The following is a 24349-nucleotide window of genomic DNA, read 5'->3' as shown; positions in this document are numbered from 1 at the left end:
AGCCTCCAATGTTTATATAGGGTTGGCCTACCTATCAGGTTCCGTAAGCATTAAGCAATGGGGTCTTAATTTGCCGTAGAGAGTCAGCCACGTAACTAATTGGAAATTTCCAAAATTTCTTTTTTTTTTTTCTTTTCCCTCGGGTAATTAGTTATTTAGTTATAGGTTGATCTTTGTGGCCCTGTGGAAATTGCATGCAAGGACTAGTATATGCACTAGATAAGGGCAACCCCATTCAACAAACGATGCTTCCTGGAATCTAACAAAAATTGAAATCTCTTGTTTAATATAAGTTTTTACCGATTACAATTGGTGATTGTAGGCATTTTGTAGATTTGATTGTTCCTGTATAATTAATATAAATTGGCAAATGGATGCACCGAAGGTTGCGGAAGTGATGGCTGCTTTAGAGGTGGTGTTTTTTTGTAAAGAAGTCAGCTTTTTTTATGTGATTCTAGAAAGGAGATACAAAACAAATAGTGGATGAAGTGAATGCTGCAGGCCCGAATCTGTCAATAGCAGGACAATAAGGTAGTTCATGTTTGAAGAGACTCTAATAAGGTAGTTCATGTTTTATCTAAAGAAGCTTCCTCTAAGGTTATAGATTTGGCATGGTTGGAAGATATTTCTAATGTTATTTACATGATGTACTTAGGGACCGTTTGTGTCCCTAGATCCCATACTGGGGTCAACATTTTATCAATGAAAGATTATTAGCTTTGTTCAAAAAAAAAAAAAAGGTTTTATGTGGAATTCATATAGATTTTATGTAGTAGTAAGTTTATTTAGTGGACTCTTGTAGAATTGTCGTACAACTGAATAATATGGTAATTAAAATCAGTCGTCAAAGTAACACTTGTAAAAAAGATAAAAAGGAAAGAAAAAGCAATGGTTGATTTAATTAAGGACTGATTTTTCCTATCATGTCATCAAATTATATGACAATTATACAGAAATTTACTAAATAGAATTATTGTTTTACTCCTTAAACGGGTACAAGGAGGCTAGGATCAAGGGGGAGGGGGGGGGGGGGCAATTTTTTTTTTTTTATAAAGTTATTCTATTAATGATGGTGACGTCTGTCCAAAATACATATAAGAAAATTCAGTTTATTAAATTAATGTGTCTAAAATGCACGTGATTTTTACCTATATTCTTAAAAATTCATATGAAAATTACATTATTATTGAAAACATATATAAGAATTAAAAATGCGTGTGATTTGAATAGATATTATTTTAATAGATTGAGGTAGAAAAACTGCAATTGACTCGCAACTCAAATCGAAAATCGCAATTGACTTGTGGACTTTTTTTCACACCAAAAAATTGATCCAATTAAAATCTTCATGCCTCGATGGAGACCTTTGGCTTCTCATGAACACACAAAATAAAAGCAAGTTTTTCGTCAAGTCAACATCGTTGGCTGGCTCCGGTTTTTCAGCTGACCCAAACTGGTCGGTTCGAACCGCTGCTATCTGCTTCTAGCCTTCTAGAAGTGCAACAGTCTTGCTTTTTTCATCAAGTTCTCTAAAAAAATAATATTTACATAACTTTTACACAACACACTTACACGAGGTAGAATTCATATGAGTGAGATCCATTACATGGGTCTCACCCCATGTGCATGTGTTATGTAAAAATTGTGTAAATCTTGTTGTGTAAGAATCATAACTCGATCTCGATTTTCTAAATTAAGATATCTTCATTCTAGAAGTATTGTGTACATGGAGAAAGGTGGTGTGGAACTACCTCAAAACTTTTAGGGATGAAGTACAACGTATTGACAAGTATCATGATTTGGCTTTTCAACCCACTAATTAATAAAAATTGGGTTAAATAATAAATTGTAGTTTGAAATGCTAAATTATGGTACTTGTCAGCTTGGCCCAAACCGTTCGCAACTCGAATCAGCGACCGATTGTGCTGAACGGTTTGAAACCGTCGATGATGTGTATGCCATTTTTTTTTTATTTAATAAAATTCTAGCCTCTAAACTCACGTTTTTTTGGAAGAGACAGTAAAAATTTCACCCAAGTTCCCCTCCAAATATTCTCTCTCTGTCGCCGGATCTCTCTCTCGGTCGTCGGATCTCTATGTCGCCGAATCTCTCTCTCAAGGTTAGATAATTCGAGAGAATTAATTTTCTAAACCTCGAATGTTTCTCCATTACTAAGATAAAATAGTTAACTTCCAAATCGTGTGTTTAGAGGCTAGCATTTCATTAAACAAAAAAAAATGCATCCACATCATCGCAGGGCACATGGGAAGGACAGGGGTGTACAACCTAAAACAATATAATTTAATTAAACTTGAACCTACACCCAATTTTGTTAATAAATATTTCAAACTCATCTTGTTAATTATATTAGAGGTGAGATAAGATCGATCTTGAAAAATCTACTCCCTTACCATCCCTTGAAAATTCTACTTAGAAGATTATAATCCATGAAAGAAACTATCCCAATAAGTTCATATATATATTTACTCCAGTCAAGGAATATTATGTCTGCTGAACAATCAATTAAAACTGAGTGAAAGAGCGGTTGATCAAATCCAACACGGACCATAAACGTGTCTGTCACAAAGAAACTTCAAATATATATATACAAACAAACAATTTAAACAAACAATAAGACAGACAGACAAACAAATAATAAGACCGACATACAAACAAACAAACGAGTCACAAAGAATAGTCAAGCACAAGGTTAATTTCCATGTTTTGGCATATTGTTATCTATGTAATTATTCTCCGCATCATCTGATTAAATTTAGAATATATATGGTATGATACCATCTTATAATTTTATAAGATTGTAATCAAATTTGATGACCATATTTATTTATCTCAATTTTCCTATAAATATGTGTATTTCGTTTTGTAAAAATATATATTAAAGTGAATAAGAGTAAAATGCATGTAGTTCTTAAGACTTTAATCTGTAGATGTAAGTCATAAATCGAATCATATAAAATCTGTGCTTCTAGCTTTATTCTCTATTAATTTTCTTCACAACAATCAAAGATAAAGTAAGGGAAATTAAAGTAAAGGAAAATATTGTAGCTATGATCGATACTATGTCTGTCTCTCTTTATTCTCTTTTAATTTCCTTTACTCTATTTTTTCTTTCATGATATTAAAGCTACATTTTTCTATCATTCAATCCACTTTAATATTTGAAACTTCCTACTTCTCTGACTCCTATTCAATTCTCATTAAACATTTTTTCAAACCAATTATTGGATCTGTTTTCCTACATGTAGTTCATATATATTCAATGATTGATTTTAAAAAAGTTGTTGAGATTTGATAGGAGTTGGAGAAACATCATTTCTCTTAATATATTTACAAAATACTTGGCCATTTGAGGGTAGCCGAACTAACCCATTTTTTTTTCTTTTTTGTTTGCGAGGATTTTTTTTTTTTTTTTTCTCAACACTTTATCCCAATGAGCATTTTTGGGAGTTTAAGTTGTTAGAAGTCAGTGTCGCACGTGACTGACAGTCCATCTAAAAAGACGAAGAAACTTAATGGAGTGGCTAATATATCATATTTTGATAGTTTGTGGAGTCACATGTTGAATTTTAGTGGTTAAACATCACATGTGACGCTTGTGATTGACACTCCATCTAAAAAGATAGAAAAACCTAACGGGTTATCCTTTATTTATTTTTTGTCCTTTTATTTGGTGTTTTGTTCCTATCTTTAAATGCAGTTCTCATTAATGACGTGATCGACATAGCCTAGTTCTTTCTTTGTATTCGCTCAAAAAAGGAAAAAGGTAAAGATTTATATTTCTTTATCCATACCATGGTTTCTCTCTTTAAGATAGATTATGTTTGTGGAAACCTTATACTTTTAAATAGGTTTAATTTCAACAAGGATAACTAAAAACATCTAACCTGATTAAAGGTGTGTTTGAAGCATTAGAAATACTCTTAATCCTATATAAACATATAAGTTCTAATCGTTTTTAGGGCATGTTTGGTACAAAGGAATCGACCTCAAAAATAAAATAACTATTTTTTATCCGTTATTTGGTTGCACCATCATTATTAATCTGGAATAACCATTCCTTATTCGAATTAGACTTGAATTTGGATTTTGGGTTTCGTTGTGTCGTTGCAACCACTACCTCACTATCTCATAGAGACTTAGCCCGGGAGCCTAATAATTCTAGTACAACGAGTCGACGTGTACGTAAGTTACGTTTCAATTTTATATACTCTCTCTTTTTTTTTTTTTTTGGTGGTAAAAAAGTTTGAGAATAGAAATATTGAGTAATTTTGTGGTCTTAATTGTTAGCAATTTGAGTAGCAAATATGAAAGAGTTTCTATGGGGCCTATTTATCTGAGCAGATCTGAAGCAGATCTTGAGCTGCCAGCCATCTTGCTTAAGCAACTAAATCCCATAAGAGTTATTTAACATTTACAGTCAAAATTACTATTAATCCTATTAATAAATTGCTAGATATCTGATGAGTACCAAATATTGTGTATTTGGACCCCTTAATTTACATTAGTTAAACCTTTAGCTTTGTTATTTTCTAATGCTTTGGTTAGTTTTAGTGTTTTTATATTTTGTAGGACAATAAGAGAGAAATGATACAATTCAAGCAAAATACAAGGAAATTCGGATGCAGCAGACCGCTACATTTAGACTGATCATAACAGGACCAAAAGATATCCTTTTTGGGAGTTTCTTAAGTCTAAATTTAATTTCAAGATGTCAGCTTTCCAACGCAACAAGTTTCGGCCAATTTGGAGATGCGTGGAAAAAGATATGGCTGTTTGAATTTCAGTCGACGGATCATCCCGAAAATCCGGAATCATCTCTCTTATTATTTTTCTTTTGCTTCATCCCTTGTCTCCCCAAAGCTAGAGCTAATACACGTTTTTCTCCACATTCTCAGCCACTTAATCACTTTTTTTTCCACTCAACATCATTCCATAAAACACTCACCACTCATTCCATAAAACACTCACCACTCATTCCATAAAACACTCATCACTCATCTCTCCACTCATACACCCACTCACCCATTCCACACAAACCACTTGGCTATAAAAGGAGACCAAGGCTGAAAATCAAAGGAGAGGAGAAGAGGCATGAGCCTCTTTGTACATAACTTCTTGCTTCTCTTCTTCTTGTAGCTTATTTCTTTCCTTTTGCAACTCTTTGATTTTTATGCTTTAAATGTTTTAAGTTGTAGTTATTTTATCATGTGTAGCTAATATTTTCGTTTGGGGTTGAGGATGAAACCTCACCATTGAAGAGAAACCGAGTTTCTTGCTTGTTCATGCTATTTGAGTTTTTGGGTTTGATTTCTCATTGTTCTACTTCGATTTTCTTGAAATGATGTTTTGATATCTCTTGTGGTTTCCGGATACAAGTGATGATGTGGAATAAGTTTCATTAAATCGGTTGCTTGGTTTTTCATCTATCAAAACATTGGACATTCATTGTGCGTCGTTTGACTAATACATTGTTTTATCGGTTCGAATGAAGATATCCATTGTGATTGAATGATACATTGGATGTTTGGATTTCAATTGGTACTCTTTGTGATTTGTGCTATGAACGAAATCATTGAATGATCTAAATGATTTTTGAAGCAATGTAGAGCATACCTAAGATTTATACGTGACAACCTCGAATAAGTGTGATGAGCATGAGATTAGGTTGATATGATTTGGTGAGTGTGGATTCCAAAACCCTAGACCCCTTTATTTTCATTATTTTTGTTTATATTATCTTTTAACAAAAAACCCTAAATTTGGAACTAGGTTAAAATAGGATTAGTTTGAATAGAGATTAATTTTCGCAACACAATTCCCTGTGGGATCGACTTCGCACTTGCATAACGCTATATTGCAAAACGATTCGTGCACTTGCGAGTACTTATTTTAAAACACATCAATATCCGGACCAAAAGTTTCAGCATTGACTTGTCAAAATTTAATGGCGCATATTTCGTTAATATGGACCATTACTTGTCATTTGATAGATCTCGAAAGATCCATCCTTCACACGTCTAGGCTGAACTTTCTTCAAAACCTGTAAAAAAGGAAAGGGATCGCCATCGGTCATTTGACTGACATCGCTCTGACGCCCAAGTCAATTTTCTTGAACTATGAGGAAAGAGCATGGACAGTAAGGATGAGAGAGCTCCTTTAAAGGAAGAGTTTTTTTGGTTGAGAAATGACTCCTGCACAATAGTTGTGTACATGTTGTGTAGAGTGTAGACATATGAGGTGAGACTTATGGAGTGGGCCTCACCACATGAGTTCATCTCATGTGTCTACAGTTGTGCATATGTTGTGCATAACTGTTGTGCAAGGATCACTACCTTTTTTTTTGTTTTTGTTTTGTGAGGCATACATGAGTGTGGACGGGACGAGGCCTTAAGTAGGCTTTTCATGGGCCTCTTTTGGTCTTTCTTGGGTTCCGGGAACAGTGGACCTTACAACAAGCTCCTTTTTGGGCTTTACACTACAAAAAAAGGCGTAAATCGCCGCGTGTCTACAGTACATGTTACTGTAGACACGCGGCCAGATGGCAGCGTGTTTCTCTGGACACGCTGCCAGATGTAGCGTACAAACAATTGGCAGCGTGTATTTTATACACGCTGCCATCTGGCCGCGTGTAATTTCTACACGCGGCCAGATGGCAGCGTGTATAAAATACGCGCTGCCATATGGCAGCGTGTAATTTCTACACGCGGCCATCTGGCCGCGTGTATAAGTACACGCTGCCATCTGGCCGCGTGTATAAATTCCACGCTGCCATCTGGCAGACACGTGTAATTTAATACACGTGGCTAACTGAAAAACACTTTTTTGGAATTCCCTTTTTTTTTTAAAAAAAAAAAAAAAAAAAAAAAACAAATAAATTGGAGTATAAAATTGCTATGTACCCTATACCAAATTAGAGTATATAAACTAATTAGTTTTATACAGTACTTGTATTTAAATTTTTTGGAATTTATTTATATTAAAAATTCCTATTATATACCCCAACAATAAATTTGTGCTACACATACTTATAGTTATGTTTTAGGATTTACATGCAAGTTGAGTTTCTTGAATATGGTTTATGCGTTAGGACTTAATTTATTGTATGTGTAGTACATACTCTCAGGGTTAGGGTTCGTTGAACATCCATCTGAATGTGTTCGCCTTGTGGTCCCGATCATTATGGCATACCTTACACAAGTATAAAATTGCATGCCTCTATCATTTGATCGAGTTCAATGTTCAAAACTTGGTCGAACTATCATTTGATCCTATAGTTAGGGTTTATCACTATACATATAGTACATATATTTAGGGTTAGGGTTTATGGCTTACATATATATGGTACATACACTTAAGATTTGGGTTAAGATTATGGGTTTTAGGGTTCAATTTTATGGTCAGTGTTTAGTATAGTATATATATATATATATATATATATACTATACTTAGGGTTAAGATTTAGTTTTAATTTATAGTTTACGGTTTAGTTTTATGACTTAGGGTTTAGCAAGAATGTACATTACATACACTTAGGGTTGCATGTGTCTGTGTTTGTATTTGTATTTGTATTTCAAAACTATCTTGTCATATTATGTACATACATATATATAATATATGCATGCATGCATGTAAACGGCGTGCCGAAACTATATACCTTTATAGTTACTTGTATACACCCTAACATTGGTGTTTATGGCTATATATATATATATATATATAGTATACTTATATACCTATATTGTGTATAGCTATATATAGTATATATATACACTTAGGGTTAGAGTTTATAGATATATATAATAACGTTGTATATACCCAAATTTGGGCTACAAATATATGCATAATTATACGGTGAGGAACAAAAATAAAAATATGCAACATAACAAAGTACATACACTTAGGGTTAGGGTTTATGACTATATATAGTATATAGACATAGGGTTAGGGGTATGGGCTACGTGCAATATGTTTATAGTATATTTACGTTTTACGTGTTGAGTACTTTAAATATATATGGTATACTTATAAGTAAACCCTAACTCTAATTAGGATTTACGTTAATGGAATAGTAATCTAATAAAACCCTAACCCTATATATATATAGGACCTATATATATATATATGAAACTTAACACAGACTTAAGGTTTAAGAATTAGTTTTAGGGTTACCGTTTAGGGTTTAGTTTTATGGGTTAGAGTTTACGTAAACCTTAACACTATATATATTACATACACTTAGGGTCGGATTAGGGTTTGTGTTTGACTTTACAAATACAAAACTATATATATATATATATATATATATATATATATATATATATATATATATATATATATATATATATATATATATATATATATATATATATATATACATACAAAACTATATATATATATATTTAATATATATATATATATATATATAGATATAATCTATATATATATATATATATATATATTTAATATATATATATATATATATATATATATATATATATATATATATATATATATATATATATATATATAGATATATAGAGATACAAAACTATATATATATATATATAATCTATATATATATATATATATATATATATATATATATATATATATATATATATATATATATATATATATATATATATATATATATATATATATATATATATATATATATATATTTATATATATATACCATTTATCGTTTTTAAAAAAAAATAAAAATAAAAAATAAAAACAGATAGAGACGTGTATAATAATATTTCAATTCGGCCAATTTTTGGCCAGGTGACCTGCGCGGGACATTTCCCGCGCGCCACCTGGCTAATATTTCAATTAAAAAAAAAAAAAAAAAAAAAAAGAAAAAAAAAGGGTAGCTTCCAGAGGAAGCTACCCTCGATCCTCGCATTTCCCTCTCTCTCCCTCAGCTCGATTCTCTCAGCTCGCTCACTCATCTCTCCCTCGCTCACTCAGCTCTCTCTCTCTCTCTCTCTCTCTCTCTCTCTCCCTCTCCGTCCACTGACCACCAGGATCTCCGGCCAGCTCCCTCTCCGGCCGTGACTGCACCACCCGTGTTCAGCAATTATTACGGTGCATGCTCTCTCTCTCTCTCTCTCTCTCTCTCTCTCTCTCTCTCTCTATCTCTCTCTCTCTCTTTATCTCTGTCTCTCTCTAGCTCTCTCTCTCTCTCTCTAACCGAACCAGCAACCCTAACCCTAGGTCCGGACCTATCTCTCTCTACACCTCCCTCTCACTCTCTCTCTCTCTGTCTCTCTCTCTAGCTCTCTCTCTCTCTCTCTCTAACCGAACCAGGAACCCTAACCCTAGGTCCGGACCTATCTCTCTCTACATCTCCCTCTCGCTCTCTCTCTCTCTCTCTCTCTCTCTCTCTCTCTTTCTCTCTGTCTCTCTCTAGCTCTCTCTCTCTCTCTCTCTCTCTAACCGAACCACATACTAAACCCTAACCCTAGCTTTCTCTCTCTCTCTCTCTCTAACCGAACCACAGACTAAACCCTAACCCTTTCTTTCTCTCTAGATTTCTCTCTCTCTGACACTATCTCTCTCTACATCTCTCTCTCTCTCTGAAACCTCTCCCGGTCTCTCTCTCTCTCTCTCTATCTCTCTCTCTCTCTCTCTGCCTTGTACGTGATTAGTATTTTTTTAATTGTTTTGGGATATTATTTTGGGACTAATATGTTTTAATGCAGGTACATTTTGGCAAAGGGGCATACAAATCACAAAAAAAAAAAAAAAAAAAATTGTGAGTAATTTTAGCATTAAATTTTTTTCTGATATCTTTTGGCTATAATAAACTTGGTGCATTTAAATTAATTTGTTTAAAATCTGTTTCTAACTTTTTTAATAGTTTCATATAATAATTGTGGATTTAGCAATTAATAATAGTCTATGCAATGCTGTTAATTTTGTTGGGTTTGAATATCTATTGTTGTGTAATTTTATGTGTTTTGATGTGGTTGGTTGTTATGCATGAAAAATATTCTTACAGTTGTGGTATTTTTTTTTTTTTTTTTTGTAATGTTTTACTGTACTACGAATTTGTGTGTGGATTATTATTTGTCACAATTATTTTATTAACTTAATCATAAAATAAATGATCAAAACCAATAAAATATAAATAAGTATTCGGTACTACAAAAAACAATTTTTGGGTTTTTTAAGAACAAAGAAAAAAAGTTTAATTGTTCATTTCAGGTAATTTTTTTACAAACAAAAAAAAACCAATTCAAAGTAAACTCGCCATCATTTCACAATAAAATGATCGTATCTAACGATTATTGGATAGATACAGAAAATTAAATTTGGCCACCGTCTACCATTTATAATTATTTTTTTTCTTATTCAATTTATAACAAAGGTGTAAACAATTTTCCCTAAACCCTAAATCAAAACCAATATAAAAATGCCTATGATCAAATCTCAAAACCAAACCCCTAAGCTTTATACTCTAAAAAACAAGCATAAACCATAAACCCTAAACCCTAGCCCAAATTACCGTTCACCCTAAAAACCATAAACCCTACAAAAGAGTGAAATTTTTTTATTACTTTTTTATTGTAGTTAAACCCTAAACCCTAACCTTAAAACCCTAACCCTAAAAACTAAACCCTAAAAACCTAAATCCTAACCTTAAAACCCTAACCCTAAAACCCTAAATCCTAACCTTAAAACCCTAAAACCTAAACCCTAAAACCCTAACCCTAAAATACTTAAAACCCTAAAACCCTAATCCTAACCTTAAAATCCTAAAACCTAAACCCTAAACCCTAAATTCTAACCTTAAAACCCTAACCCTAAAAACTAAACCCTAAACCCTAACCTTGAAACCCTAACCCTAAAACCCTAAACCCTAACCTTAAAACCCTAACCCTAAAATACTTTCTCCCTAAAAACGTAAATCCTAACCTTAAAACCTAAACCCTAACCCTAAATTCTAACCTTAAAACCCTAACTCTAAAAACTAAACCGTAAAAACTAAACCCTAAAAACCTAAATCCTAACCTTAAAACCCTAAAACCTAAACCCTAACCCTAAAAACCCTAAAACCTAAACCCTAACCCTAAAAACCCTAAAACCTAAACCCTAAACCCTAAATTCTAACCTTAAAACACTAACCCTAAAAACTAAACCGTAAAAACTAAACCCTAAAACCTAAACCCTAACCCTAAAAACTAAACCTTCAAAACCTAAACCCTAACCCTAAAAACTAAACCTTCAAAACCTAAACCCTAACCGTAAAAACTAAACCCTAACAACCTAAACCCTAAACCCTAAAACCCTAAACCCTAACCTTAAAACCCTAAAACCTAAACCCTAAAACCCTAACCCTAAAATACTTAAAACCCTAAAACCCTAATCCTAACCTTAAAACCCTAAAACCTAAACCCTAAACCCTAAATTCTAACCTTAAAACCCTAACCCTAAAAACTAAACCCTAAACCCTAACCTTGAAACCCTAACCCTAAAACCCTAAACCCTAACCTTAAAACCCTAACCCTAAAATACTTTCTCCCTAAAAACGTAAATCCTAACCTTAAAACCCTAAAACCTAAACCCTAAACCCTAAATTCTAACCTTAAAACCCTAACTCTAAAAACTAAACCGTAAAAACTAAACCCTAAAAACCTAAATCCTAACCTTAAAACCCTAAAACCTAAACCCTAACCCTAAAACCTAAACCCTAACCCTAAATTCTAACCTTAAAACCCTAACTCTAAAAACTAAACCGTAAAAACTAAACCCTAAAAACCTAAATCCTAACCTTAAAACCCTAAAACCTAAACCCTAACCCTAAAAACCCTAAAACCTAAACCCTAACCCTAAAAACCCTAAAACCTAAACCCTAAACCCTAAATTCTAACCTTAAAACACTAACCCTAAAAACTAAACCGTAAAAACTAAACCCTAAAACCTAAACCCTAACCCTAAAAACTAAACCTTCAAAACCTAAACCCTAACCCTAAAAACTAAACCTTCAAAACCTAAACCCTAATCGTAAAAACTAAACCCTAACAACCTAAACCCTAAACCCTAAAACCCTAAACCCTAACCTTAAAACCCTAAACCCTAAAAACTAAACCCTAAACCCTAACCTTAAAACCATAACCCTAAAACCTTAAACCCTAACCTAAAAACTAAACCGTAAAAACTAAACCCTAAAAACCTAAACCCTAACCTAAAAACCCTAAAACCTAAACCCTAACCCTAAAAATGCCAGAGACGTTTTTTGATAAGTATGACCAAACGGATGTGGAGGACGTACTGCACGAGTGGTGCACAAAAGTAAATGTGGTATGTAGGTCTTTGAATGTATTACTATAATGTTGTGTTTTTTTAATAAACAGTTCATTCAAATCATAACACATAAGTAATTAAAAGTATCAATTCTGACATTTGTTTTGGGAATGTTCAATGTAAAGGAGAGGTCTGAACGAATGAAGCGGCTGCGGGAGCAGCAAGACATCCCCCATAGTCTGGGGTCCAAAAGTTATGCCAGATTTAATCACGATGAGGTATGGAACAATATGTAAAAACCCTAATTCTTATTTGTGCGTAATTGTTCTTTCTTAACGTTAAATGAATATCCAATGTTTGTTATATATTTATACTGTATGGCGACAGGCATCTATATCTGGCACGCCCCCCACTCGCGCCGAGTCGTTTGTGAAGACGCACACAAGGAAAGACGGCACTTTCCTGAACGAGCGGACACGGGACCTATGCGTATGCTACTGTTATAGGTTATCGATTATTATTAGTTATGCGTGTGATAAAGTATTTATTAATTACCATTGTTTTGTATGTTGACGACGTACAGGAGCGGATGACACAGAGTTTGTCCACTGATCCTGCTGCCTCGGACCCCGTCTCATCAGATACGGTGCGTTGGGCACCTGGCGACGCGTACGAGCAAGCGGTTGGGCGACCCGAGTATGCGGGTAGGGTTCGGCAGGTTGGGCCAAACGTTACTCCTGTTCGCGGGACTTGTTTCTCGTATAGGGGTCGCACACGGGGGGGACCGGCCGAGGGCACTTCTCAGGATTGGGCTGCTCACAAAATTGCGGAGTTGGAGGGCATAGTGCGGGCCGAGAGAGAGCGGGCTGACAGCATGGAGCAGCGCATACGACAGATTGATGATATGGAGCAGCGCATGCGACATTTTGAGGCCTTCATGTCCTCTACAGGATTATCGTTCGTATGCCCTGGTGCTCAGCAGTCTTCACCTGCACACGTCGGTAGTACGTCATCTGTTAGTAGTGCGCCTGCAGGTATGGTTCATATTATGTATACACTTAGGTTTATTTTTAATTTGTTCTCATTACTTGTTTAAATTTGCATATAATATTATGTAGGTTAATTATTTTTAGTACTTGCAGGTAATGCGACAACGGTTGGTCCGTTGTCGCCTTCTGGACAATTGCTGACCCAACAATCCCCTCTCGGGACTCCTTCGCCCGTTACACCATCTCTTGCGGGACAATCGACAGTTGGCGAGCTCACGCCTGGGACTGCACCTCGTGATCCGCAGAGACGTCCTCCAGATTTGTAGATATTTTGTGTATTTTTTTTTTTTTTAGTACCGAATAACTTTATTAAATTAAGAATCTCAAATTTGTTGATATTGTTGTGAAAGTAGTTATATATAGTAATGAATATATTTATTAGTACATGGTATTCGAATTTTTAAAAAACGTTGTTTTGATTAATTTGTGCAATTTGATTTTGTGATATTTTTGGATAAAATAAATTTGGAGAATTTTAGTAAAAAATAAATATATATATATATATATTAAATAAAAAGAAATTAAAAAACAGAATTAAAATATATATATATATATATATATATATATATATATATATATATATATATATATATATATATATATATATAAAATAATATTTATATAAAATATATAAATATATTTTAAATAAAAAGAAATTACAAAATAGAATTTATATATATATATTTATATATATAAAATATACTGCGGCCAACATCTGGCCGCGTGTATTAATGTACACGCGGCCAGATGTTGGCCGCGTGTAGATATATACACGCTGCCATTTGGCAGCGCGTATTAATGTACACGTGGCAAATTGGCCGCGTGTATTAAAATACACGCTGCCAAATGTGAAATTAGCATTGCCCAGGTCCACCGCGTGTATCTACGCGGCTAATTACACGCGGCGAACTGTTTGCCACGTGTACAGTTACTGTACACGCGGCGAACTGCATGTGGCGATTTTCGATTTTTTTTGTAGTGTTAGTAATAGCGGGCCTTTAATTAAGCTATCGGTCCTCTTAATTAATCATTTTCTTTTTGTTATTATCTCCCTCCATATTAAACAAATGAAATAGGCCGAAAATTGACCAAAGGATCTGTTAGTCAAAATAAGTACAGAAAAAGAAATACTGTTGAAGGTTTCCTACATTCGGAATAGAATAATGATTCAATGCCACCTAAATATACAATTTTTCACCACCTTGCCTATGTGGCAAGGTGGTCCCCTACTACTTTTTGAGTTTTTTTTATTTTTTAAAAATAAATTAAAGTGGGCTGGGGGACCATCTTGCCACATAGACAAGGTGGTGAAAAGTTGTATATTTAGGTGGTAGTGAATCACTACTCTTTGGAATAACTCCATAGAGCAAAAATTCATTTAAATTACCCTGGAAATAGATGGAAAACGCGGACACGGCATCAATAGGTCTTATTTGGTTAGCAACTTGGCAAAAGTCATTGTCCCGATCCAAGTCTTGGTCAAAGTCGGTTTCAAAAAAAAAAAAAAAGTCTTTGTCAAAGTCAATGTCCGGCACAAAAGACAAAACCGAAAAAGAGGAAGAATGAGGTGCATGTCTCTTCCATGGCTAACGCCGGCCGTACGTAATGATATATTAATATGTAAGTAGTGCGAGGACCACCTTGCAAAGTTACTGAAAGCTCTTACTCCCTATATAAATCATAAGAGCACCACTGCATTTCTTGTGCAAAACCAACCAAAAGAAAAGCACTAACACATACAACAACCATGGCTCGATCTCACCACATGTACTTTTTCCTCTCCTTCCTAGTAACCCTAGCAGCCCTTGAAGGCATTCATGCAGTTGACTACGTAGTCACCAACACCGCCGGGAACACTCCTGGTGGGGTTCGCTTTAACAACGAAATTGGATCTGAGTACAGCAGGCAAACCTTGAGTTCTGCCACGGACTTCATATGGAGGCTCTTCCAGCAAAACGACGCTGCCGATAGAAAGAACGTGCTGAAAGTGAGCTTGTTTATCGACGACATGGATGGAGTTGCATATGCCAACAGCAACAACGAGATCCATGTTAGTGCGAGATACATCAACGGCTATTCGGGTGATTTGAAAAGGGAATTCGCCGGGGTTCTTTACCATGAAATGACACATATTTGGCAGTGGAATGGTAACGGGCAGCAGGTCCCCGGAGGACTGATTGAAGGAATTGCTGATTTTGTGAGGTTGAAGTCAGGGTACGTGCCCAGCCACTGGGTGCAGCCTGGGAAAGGTGATAAATGGGACCAAGGCTATGATGTTACAGCTCGGTTTTTGGACTATTGCAATAGTCTTAAAAATGGGTTCGTGGCTGAGTTGAACAAGAAAATGAGGAGTGGTTATAATGCTAACTTTTTTGTTGAATTGCTTGGAAAGTCAGTTGATCAGCTCTGGAGCGACTACAAGGCCAAGTATGGAAATTAAAAGGGCTAGCTGGGACTTAAAATAAAGTGTATTTTATACGATAAATAATGTATCCTGCATCATCATATTTGATGAAATAGATAAACTATCCGAATAAATGTTTTTAGATGATTGCGGGTTATTTTATTGTTTAAATTACATTTTACAAATTTAATGATCCGTATTGTCAGGTATTGGTAAATATATTGTAGAATTTAGATTTTACAAAAGTTTATGCCATGGCTAGCTGGCTGGCTGCTACTCACTCTGACTTTTCACTCTTTATCTTCAAGAGTTTAGTAATAATAGAATACGATTTTGAGTGGTGAAGATGAGTCAGTTCACCAAAATAATGCTTCATGATTGAGATGTAGAAATTCCTCTGCCTTGGATGGACCGGACAGAGATTACAACAATTATGTTGTCTAAATTGTTAGAAATTTTATAATAAATATAAAAAAGTCCTTCGGAGTCTATCACTAGGGTTGGCAATTTTTGACACAACCCGCGAATCCGACACGAGAAAATAGGGTTTAGTAGGGTTTGGGTTTTGATAATCGGGTTCGGGTCGAAATCGGGTCAACCCGATTCTGACACGATTCTAACCCTCTTTTTTTTAAAAAAAAAAAAAGAAAAGAAAAAGAGAAAAGAAGTAAAGAAGAGTCGAAGACACCGTGAATCCGTGATTGATTCTGTCAAGTGTCAACCCAAACTGAAGGCCCGAGACTCCGAGTGCGACTGTGCGAACCGCCGAACCCTAGCCCACTGCCCAGTAGCCCGCCCGCCCGGCAACACCACCATCAGCAGATAAGAGCGACACCCGCCATCTACTGACCGCACCACCAACGGTCCAACACCACCGGCAGATACGGCTTTACCCTTCTCTCCCCCTTCTCGGAACGCCGTGTGAGTGTGAGTCTGTGACAACACCACCAACAGCCCAGCACCATTGTACTGAACGGTCCGAAAACTCCGAACGCCACCACCCGGCACCCACGACCCACCATCCAGATTCCAAATTCTAGGGGGTAAATTTTCGGGTAAATTTTCTAAGGGATTTTTCGGTTTTTCCTTTTGATTTTTAACTCAGATGAGGTTGCTATTTTATTGAATTGATGAGTTTAATGGCTTTTAATTATTATATTATTATGAATTTATGATGCTGCCATAAGTGCCATTAAATTAAGAGCATTAGATTTATTTCTTTTTCCACGATCTAGCTGAGCTTGCATCTTGTCTGATTCTTGTGTGTATAAAGCTCATACCTGTTAAATTAATTATGGATGCAATCTGATGAGACAATATGGGTTCAAACTTCAAACTTCAAACTTCAAAGTTCAAACCCATTGATTGGTTCCTCAGCATTGCACCTGGACAAAAGCCAGTGCAGGACAACTATAGATGTGCTTAATGCTATCCTGAGTTAGTGAGTTTGCAATATTAATGACGACAGGACTTTTTGATTTCTATTCGGTGATCGAGAATATTATGTGTAAATATTGGTCGGCAAGCTCCCTCACTTTCCAGTCTTCATCATTGATAGTCATAATTCTCGGCCCTATATATGAGTAACGAGCCTATGAGGTTACTTTTACAAATATAATTTTAACTAGAAACAGAAAAGCTTGGGGGAAAGTTATGTTATGAACTTATGACCACATGCTTTTCCAACTTGAGTACCTGGAGCCAATTTGTACCATATAGACTATAGTCCATATCTGCCCCATCAATAATGTTGAATTGTCGAGTTAAATTTTTCATATCTCAAATATATATATATATATATATAGCAATTAGCAAGCAATTCATTTTTTTTTAATAAAGTTTTATTCAAACTATATTAGATGAATTTCTTTTAATCTAGTCTATATATATATATATATATTCAAAATGCTAATACTCTTTTATAATCTGTGTAGCTTTTATAGACAAACGAAGTAGCCTACACAACTCATCTATTGGGTTACTTGTGTCCAATCATGAATCAAGATCAAGAGCAGCCTGAGCATGTAAGATTATTAGCCTTTTAAGTTGCAAGTTGTCTTTGTGAGCTAAATTTTATGTATTATCTAATTTGGATTGAATAACTAATTTACTAATAATGATATGTGCAGATGAGTAATGAAGTACTTGGTGATGATATTGTTAGAGATTTTGAGGATGATGTGGTTGAATTGACTACAATAGAAGAAGAAGATGACTCTATTTGTGTGGAGAAAGAGGGAGAAGGCGGAAAAGGCGGAAAAGGCCACAAGCGTAGGAGGACTTCAACCGTTTGGGAACATTTTGATGCCATTTGTGGTAAGGAGGGTGAGAAGTTAAAGGCTAAATGCAAATTGTGTGGTACTGTGTACTTGGCTCCAAGTACTTATGGAACTGGAAATTTGAAGCGCCACATAGACAATTGTCCGAGGAGAGACACTCGTGATGTTGGGCAGATGCTTTTATCTAGAAGTCAGGGATCTCTGTCTGTAAGTAACTCTAAATTTTGTCCCAAAAAATTTAGAGAATATTGGTTGCTTTGGTCATTAAGCATGATTTGCCCTTTCGATTTGTTGAATATGAGGGCTTGAGAGAGATGATAAAATATTTGTATCCTGATGCACCTCTCATCTCTAGGAATACCCTTAAGGCTGATTTGAAAAATTTGCATATGAGGGAGAAGCAAAAGGTTAAATTTATGTTGAATGATTGTCCTGGTAGGATTTGTTTAACATTTGATTTGTGGACTTCTTTGACTACTGATGGATATATGTGTCTCACAGCACGTTTTATTGACAAGAATTGAGTCTTAACTAAAAGGGTGTTAAACTTTTCGTTCATGCCCCCACCACATAATGGTATTTCTTTGTGTGAAAAGACGTATAATTTGCTAGGAGAGTGGGGGATTGAAACCAAGGCTTTCAGTATAACATTGGATAATGCTTCTTCTAATGATGTTTGTGTTGGTTTATTAAGAAATCAATTGAAGATAAAGAAAGCTCTTGTTTGTGAAGGCGAGTTTTTTCATATTCGTTGTTGTGCACACATTCCAATTTGATAGTTCAAGATGGTTTGAAAGAGATTGATAGTGCCCTCCAAAAGATCCATGACAGTGTGAAGTATGTTAGAGGATCACAAATGAGAAAACAAAATTTCTTTTTGGCTGTGAATAAAATGTCATTGGATAGTAGAAAGGGGCTAAAACAAGATGTGACAACCAGATGGAATTCAACATATCTTATGCTTGAGACTGCTATTCATTATCGGAGTGCTTTTAGTTATTTAGAGATGATTGATTCAAACTATAAGCATTGCCCTACTGCACTTGAGTGGGAACAAGCCACTCATATATGTTGTTTTTTGGCTCCATTTTACCATGCTACATGTGAGTTTTATTCATTTATGTCTACGACCCATTATTCGATCAATGACAGAAATTTCTTATAAACTGAGTGTAAAAGTTTCTTACAAACCAATTTTTAAAAGTGATTGCGTCTTTTAAGTATATATGTGAGAAGCACTTGCTTTTTTATCTTATTAATACTATTAAAAAAATATGTATTTCTTACATGTTAAGAAACATATGTCATTTTTAGAAACTAATTTATAAGAAATCTTGTACAACCAAATTTATGGATCTATAAACTACAGTACTAGACTTCTATCTTCTTCTTCTTCAAACGAGATCTCTTCCGCCGTCAAGAAAGAGGTCTAATAAGAATCACAACAGTGGACCGGTGGTAATTCAGTGGTGGTTTGAAGGTAATTTTGTGCTGATCAAACGATGGTCTATCAATTTAAGAAGAAGAAATTCATACTAGCTCAAAAAATTATTTACAAAATTTAAAAATATATGAAAATTATTTTTTGAAACTAAAGAAGGTTTTTTTGGTCAAATCAAAAATATTTTCGTTTTGACTATTATTTTTTATCACACTAAGCATAAAAAAAAAATATTTGTACAAAAAAATATTTTATGCAGAAATAATTGATTAAGATAGATTAAATATGATAAAATTGAGTCCGATCGAATCGGCTTGCAAAGCTGGTACGTAGCCCTATTAACTTTAGAGAAATGATCCTTACACTCATTTCTCACAACAGCCCCACAACAAGCTGACGTGGCTGGTAATATTTTATTATTTTTTTGTTTTCTTTTCTTTTCTTTTTGTAAAAAAATAATAAAATATTACCAGCCACATCAGCTTGTTGTAAGACTGTTGTGAGAAATGAGTGTATGGATCATTTCTCTTAACTTTAAGGGGCATGTACCTATCTGGGGACAGATCTCCTCTAATTGGGTGCCTTCCATTTCGACGCCACCCACTACAAAAAAATCACAATTTGTGGACGGTTTTAAACCGTCCATAAATGGTAAAAAACCGTCTGGAATAAAGTCCAGACGGTTTTTTGTGGACGGTTTAAAACCGTCCATGATTTTCCGTCCAGAATTCAAATTCTAGACGGTTTTGCCCAAACCGTCTAGAATATGATATTTTTTTAATATATATATTAATTTTTATTATTATTATTATTTTTTAATATTTTTTTTTGTCCACCAGAAAGCATCTCCGGTCACCACCGAAAAGCAGCTCCGGTCACCATCGAAAATTAGATTCGTTACCACCGAAAATCAGATCCGTTACCACCATCCACAATCCAGCCGCACCATACCCCCCCCACCGAAACCCAAAAACATGAAGCATGCCTTCTTCATGCTTCTTGTTTGCCACGATTTTCTTCCAAAAAAAATTGTATGCCTTCTTCATCTTTCCCTGCATTTTCACTCAGCAACCAAATTAACAAGTAAAAAGAAAAGAAACGAAGAACATAGCAAAATCTTCTGCTAGATTTTGCCCACCGCGACACCACCCACCACGGCACCGCCCACCCTGGACCACGCCGCCACCTCCAGCATGTTCGAAACCCATCGCATCCTTTGAAAACCACACCAAAATCGCCTGGCCAAGCAGGTGGTTTTTCAGATCTGTAAAAACCAGATCTAAAAAACCTACAGATCTGAAAACAAAAAAAAAAAAAAGAAAAAGAAAAAAAAGAGAGCAGATCTGTAAAAACCAGATCTGTAGAAAAACCAGAACCCAAAAAATAAGAACTTTATGAATCTATGCAAACCAGATCTCTCGCTCAAGCTGTAGGCTGTAGACCTCGGAGAGCATAAAAATTGGGTGAAATCTGGAATATTGCCCGGAGATTTGAAACGCTGTAATTCTCAACGTAAGATGACGAGGAAGCACCGGTTTGGTTGGGAGATTTGAAATCTGGAATATAAAAGAGGCATTTTTATTTGTTGTTAAGTGACTGGGAACTGGCCTGCAGGGACGAGTAGAGACTGGTGCGGCATCTTGGAATCAAGGATATAGGGGTATTGAAAAGATACGGACGGTTTTGTAAAAAACCGTCCATAAATTTCTAGACGGTTTTATAATAACCGTCTAGAAATGAAAAATTTTCAGACGGTTTTAACAAAACCGTCTGGAATTTTCTAGATGGTTTAATGAAACCGTCAATAATAAATTTTTATAGACGGTTTCAAAAAAACCGTCTATAAATTTATAGACGGTTTTTTTTCGAAACCGTCTAGAAAACAAAATTTCCAGACGGTTTAATTAAAACCGTCTAGAATTTTATGGACGGTTTAATCAAACCGTCCATAATAAATTTTTTATAGACGGTTTAAAAAAAACCGTCTGTAAATTTTATTTTTTAGACGGTTTTTAAAACCATCTAGAAAAAAACCGTCCATAAATGTCATTTTTTTAGTAGTGACCTGTAAACAAATTGTATCTAATGGCTAAAATTCCACATCATTCATCTAAAAATATTAATTTCCTTTAATTAAGGAAAGAATTTTAAACCTCGATTTCGTTCACCGATACTATAAGATGAAACTTGGCATTGATTCCTTGGGAACAAAAATTAATTAAACAAAAAAATAATAATAATAATTTGTGTTTTCCCTGAAAAAATATTGTCTATCAAAACAATCAGAGCCACACGAATTCGTCTGGACACCAATATGATCAGACAGCTAGCTAATTGAACGTCCAAAAAGATCAAAACTTGAAACCAAAACAAAAGAAATTAATACATCAACATGAACACGGAGAGGGAGAGAGAGAGAGAAATGAAGGAACCTAGATTAAGGGAAAACTTCAATTTATCCTCGTGAAGTTGTCACCAATTTACAATTCTAACACCAATGTTTTAATTTTGTTAATTACACCCCATTAAATTTTAAAAATTTTCAATCCACCCCCTTCCGTCTAAATCAATCGTTTGACTTAACAAAATCAAACAAAAAGACTAAATACCGTCATCAAAACACAGCATTTTGTGAGGGTTTTTTTTTTTTTTTTTTTTTTTTTCTTCCTTCTTCTTCTCATCAAAACGCGGTGTTTTGCACTCAACAGGTTTTTTGTTTTTTTTTTGTTTTGTTTTTTTTCCAGCAAAACACAGCGTTTTCCTGAGAAGGAGACTCAGCAAAACGCTGCGTTTTGCATTCCTTGTCTCCTTCAACAATCGGTCGACGCAAACCCTAGGCCGACAAAAACCCGTTAATCCTCACTTGAAAATAGTCCTCCATGGAGCGTTGAAGCTTGGAGAAGGTTCACAAAACGATGCCGTTTTGTAAGTCTTCTCCAAGCTTCAAAACGGCACCGTTTGTGTGTCGAGCCCTAAAACTCGTCGGGGAAGACAACCTCGATCGTCTTCCAGACCTGGACGGAATTCCTTCGATACACGACCCACCTAGAAAATTTCTATTTGCTCTGGCATTCGTCGCGCGGTCCATCTCCATTAAGGACGACCCGCTCGCCGCCAACCGATCGACGCCGTCTTCCCCGACAACTTGCTCCCCGACAGGGCCATGATGTTTTGTACAAAAACGGTACCGTTTTGTAGAGGGAAATTTTGGTTTTGGTATTTCACAAAACGGTGCCATTTTGTAGAGGGTATTCTGGTCCATTTTCATCCCTAATAGGCACATGAACTGCACATGAGACAAATTTCGTTAATTCAGACGGATGATTTGGACGGAATTCCTAAATTGAAATTTTTTGAAACTTAATGGGGTGCAATTAACAAAATTGAAACATTGGTGTTAGAATTGCAAATTGGTGACAACTTCATGGGAGTAAATTGAAATTTTTCCCTAGATTAAAGTCCAAAGGTTTTGGAGAAATGTAATTGATCTTAACCCCAAAAGGGTTGGTATAGTGGTTGAGGCCTGCGACTTTTAGGGATGAGATCAAGAGTTTGAAATTTTTTGGTGTTACTTACCATTCTCTTGGGGCTGGTCACTCGGGCGAAACTTGTGTTTCTAGGCTAATATCTCTACTGGCGTACATGCATGGAATATTAGGTCGAAGATTAGTCTAGTACGTACATCCTGGTTGGGCCTTTACGCGTGCTTGGTGACTACTACTTTAAGTGAGACAGCTCAAGGTACTCTCTAACTATATAATAAAGCTGAAACTGGAAAACTCTTATTGCAAAAAAAATAAAATTGTAATTGGTCTCATCTACTTCCTCTAGTTTAATTTAACACCTATTCTTCATCTTCTCTTTTTGTTTTTATTCATTTCTATTTGTTTTAGTCTATCTGTTAGTAAACATCAGAGCTTATCGTTGACTAACATCTCTCCCATTTTCTTTTACCTTAATTTTTTTTTTCCCACGATTATTTTTCATCATCCAAGCAATTTATTTTATTTTATTTTATTTTATATTTTGGTTTATTTTTGGCTAAATATGCGAAAAAGAAAAAAAGACAAAAAATACACACTTATACATAGTTGTAATCTTTAACCATTTGACCAGTGGATGGATCTCTGGCTGTAAGTCACACTTCATGCATGGTTGAAGACAAGTCCCTTTAGCTGATTAAACGAAAGGATTTGTAGAGAATAGTGCAGAGAGAGAAGGAAAGCAAACTGATTGGAAGGGAAGAGCAGTACCGTTGGACGATGCTTCATGGTTTCCACAATCCTATTTTATGGAAAAACAGATAACTTTCCCATTCATCCAAAAACAGATAACTTTCCCAATATATGGAAAGGAAAGGAACGATAAATCATCTAAAAACATTTATTCGGATAGAATTTATTTATTTATTTCATCAAATATAATGATGCAGGATACAATATTTATTATATTAATACACTCTTAATTAGTACAAGCCCTTTTAATTTCCGTACTTGGCCTTATAGTCTTTCTAGAGCTGATCAACCGACTTCCCAAGCAGTTCAACAAAAAAGTTTACATTATATCCACCCCTCATTTTCTTGTTCAACTCAGCCACGAACCCATTTCTAAGACTATTGCAATAGTCTAGAAACCGAGCTGTAACATCGTATCCCTGGTCCCATCGATCACCTTGTCCAGGCTGCACCCAGTGGCTTGGCGCGTACCCTGCCTTCAACCTCACAAAATCAGCAATTCCTTCGATCAATCCTCCAGGAGTCAACCCGTTACCGTTCCACTGCCATATATGTGTCATTTCATGGTAAAGCACTCCAGTGATTTCCCTTTTCACGTCACCGGAATAGCCGTTGATGTATCTCGCACTAACGTGGATCTCGTTGTTGCTGGCATATGCAAACGATAA

The 24349-nt window shown here is 35.2% G+C and overlaps 2 protein-coding genes and 1 pseudogene across 2 annotated transcripts; 2 read left to right on the top strand and 1 right to left on the bottom strand.

Moving 5' to 3' along the window:
- The first annotated feature begins 12285 nt into the window (after nt 1-12285).
- LOC133881274 (uncharacterized) lies at nt 12286-14481 on the top strand. Its single transcript, XM_062320202.1, has 6 exons — nt 12286-12330; nt 12459-12551; nt 12661-12762; nt 12857-13307; nt 13416-13556; nt 14399-14481. The coding sequence occupies exons 2-6, from the start codon at nt 12474-12476 to the stop codon at nt 14479-14481; spliced, it is 855 nt and encodes a 284-aa protein (XP_062176186.1). The 5' UTR covers nt 12286-12330; nt 12459-12473.
- A 526-nt stretch (nt 14482-15007) lies between these two features.
- On the top strand, nt 15008-15870 carry LOC133882910 (uncharacterized). The gene has a single exon (XM_062322152.1). It carries the CDS (start codon nt 15070-15072, stop codon nt 15760-15762), a length of 693 nt encoding a protein of 230 aa, XP_062178136.1. The 5' UTR covers nt 15008-15069; the 3' UTR covers nt 15763-15870.
- A 7929-nt stretch (nt 15871-23799) lies between these two features.
- On the bottom strand, nt 23800-24349 carry LOC133881273 (uncharacterized; annotated as a pseudogene).

Source organism: Alnus glutinosa, chromosome 11 (assembly GCF_958979055.1).
Source record: "Alnus glutinosa chromosome 11, dhAlnGlut1.1, whole genome shotgun sequence".
In the NCBI taxonomy this organism is placed as follows: domain Eukaryota; kingdom Viridiplantae; phylum Streptophyta; class Magnoliopsida; order Fagales; family Betulaceae; genus Alnus; species Alnus glutinosa.
This window is presented reverse-complemented; position numbering and strand designations above follow the sequence as displayed.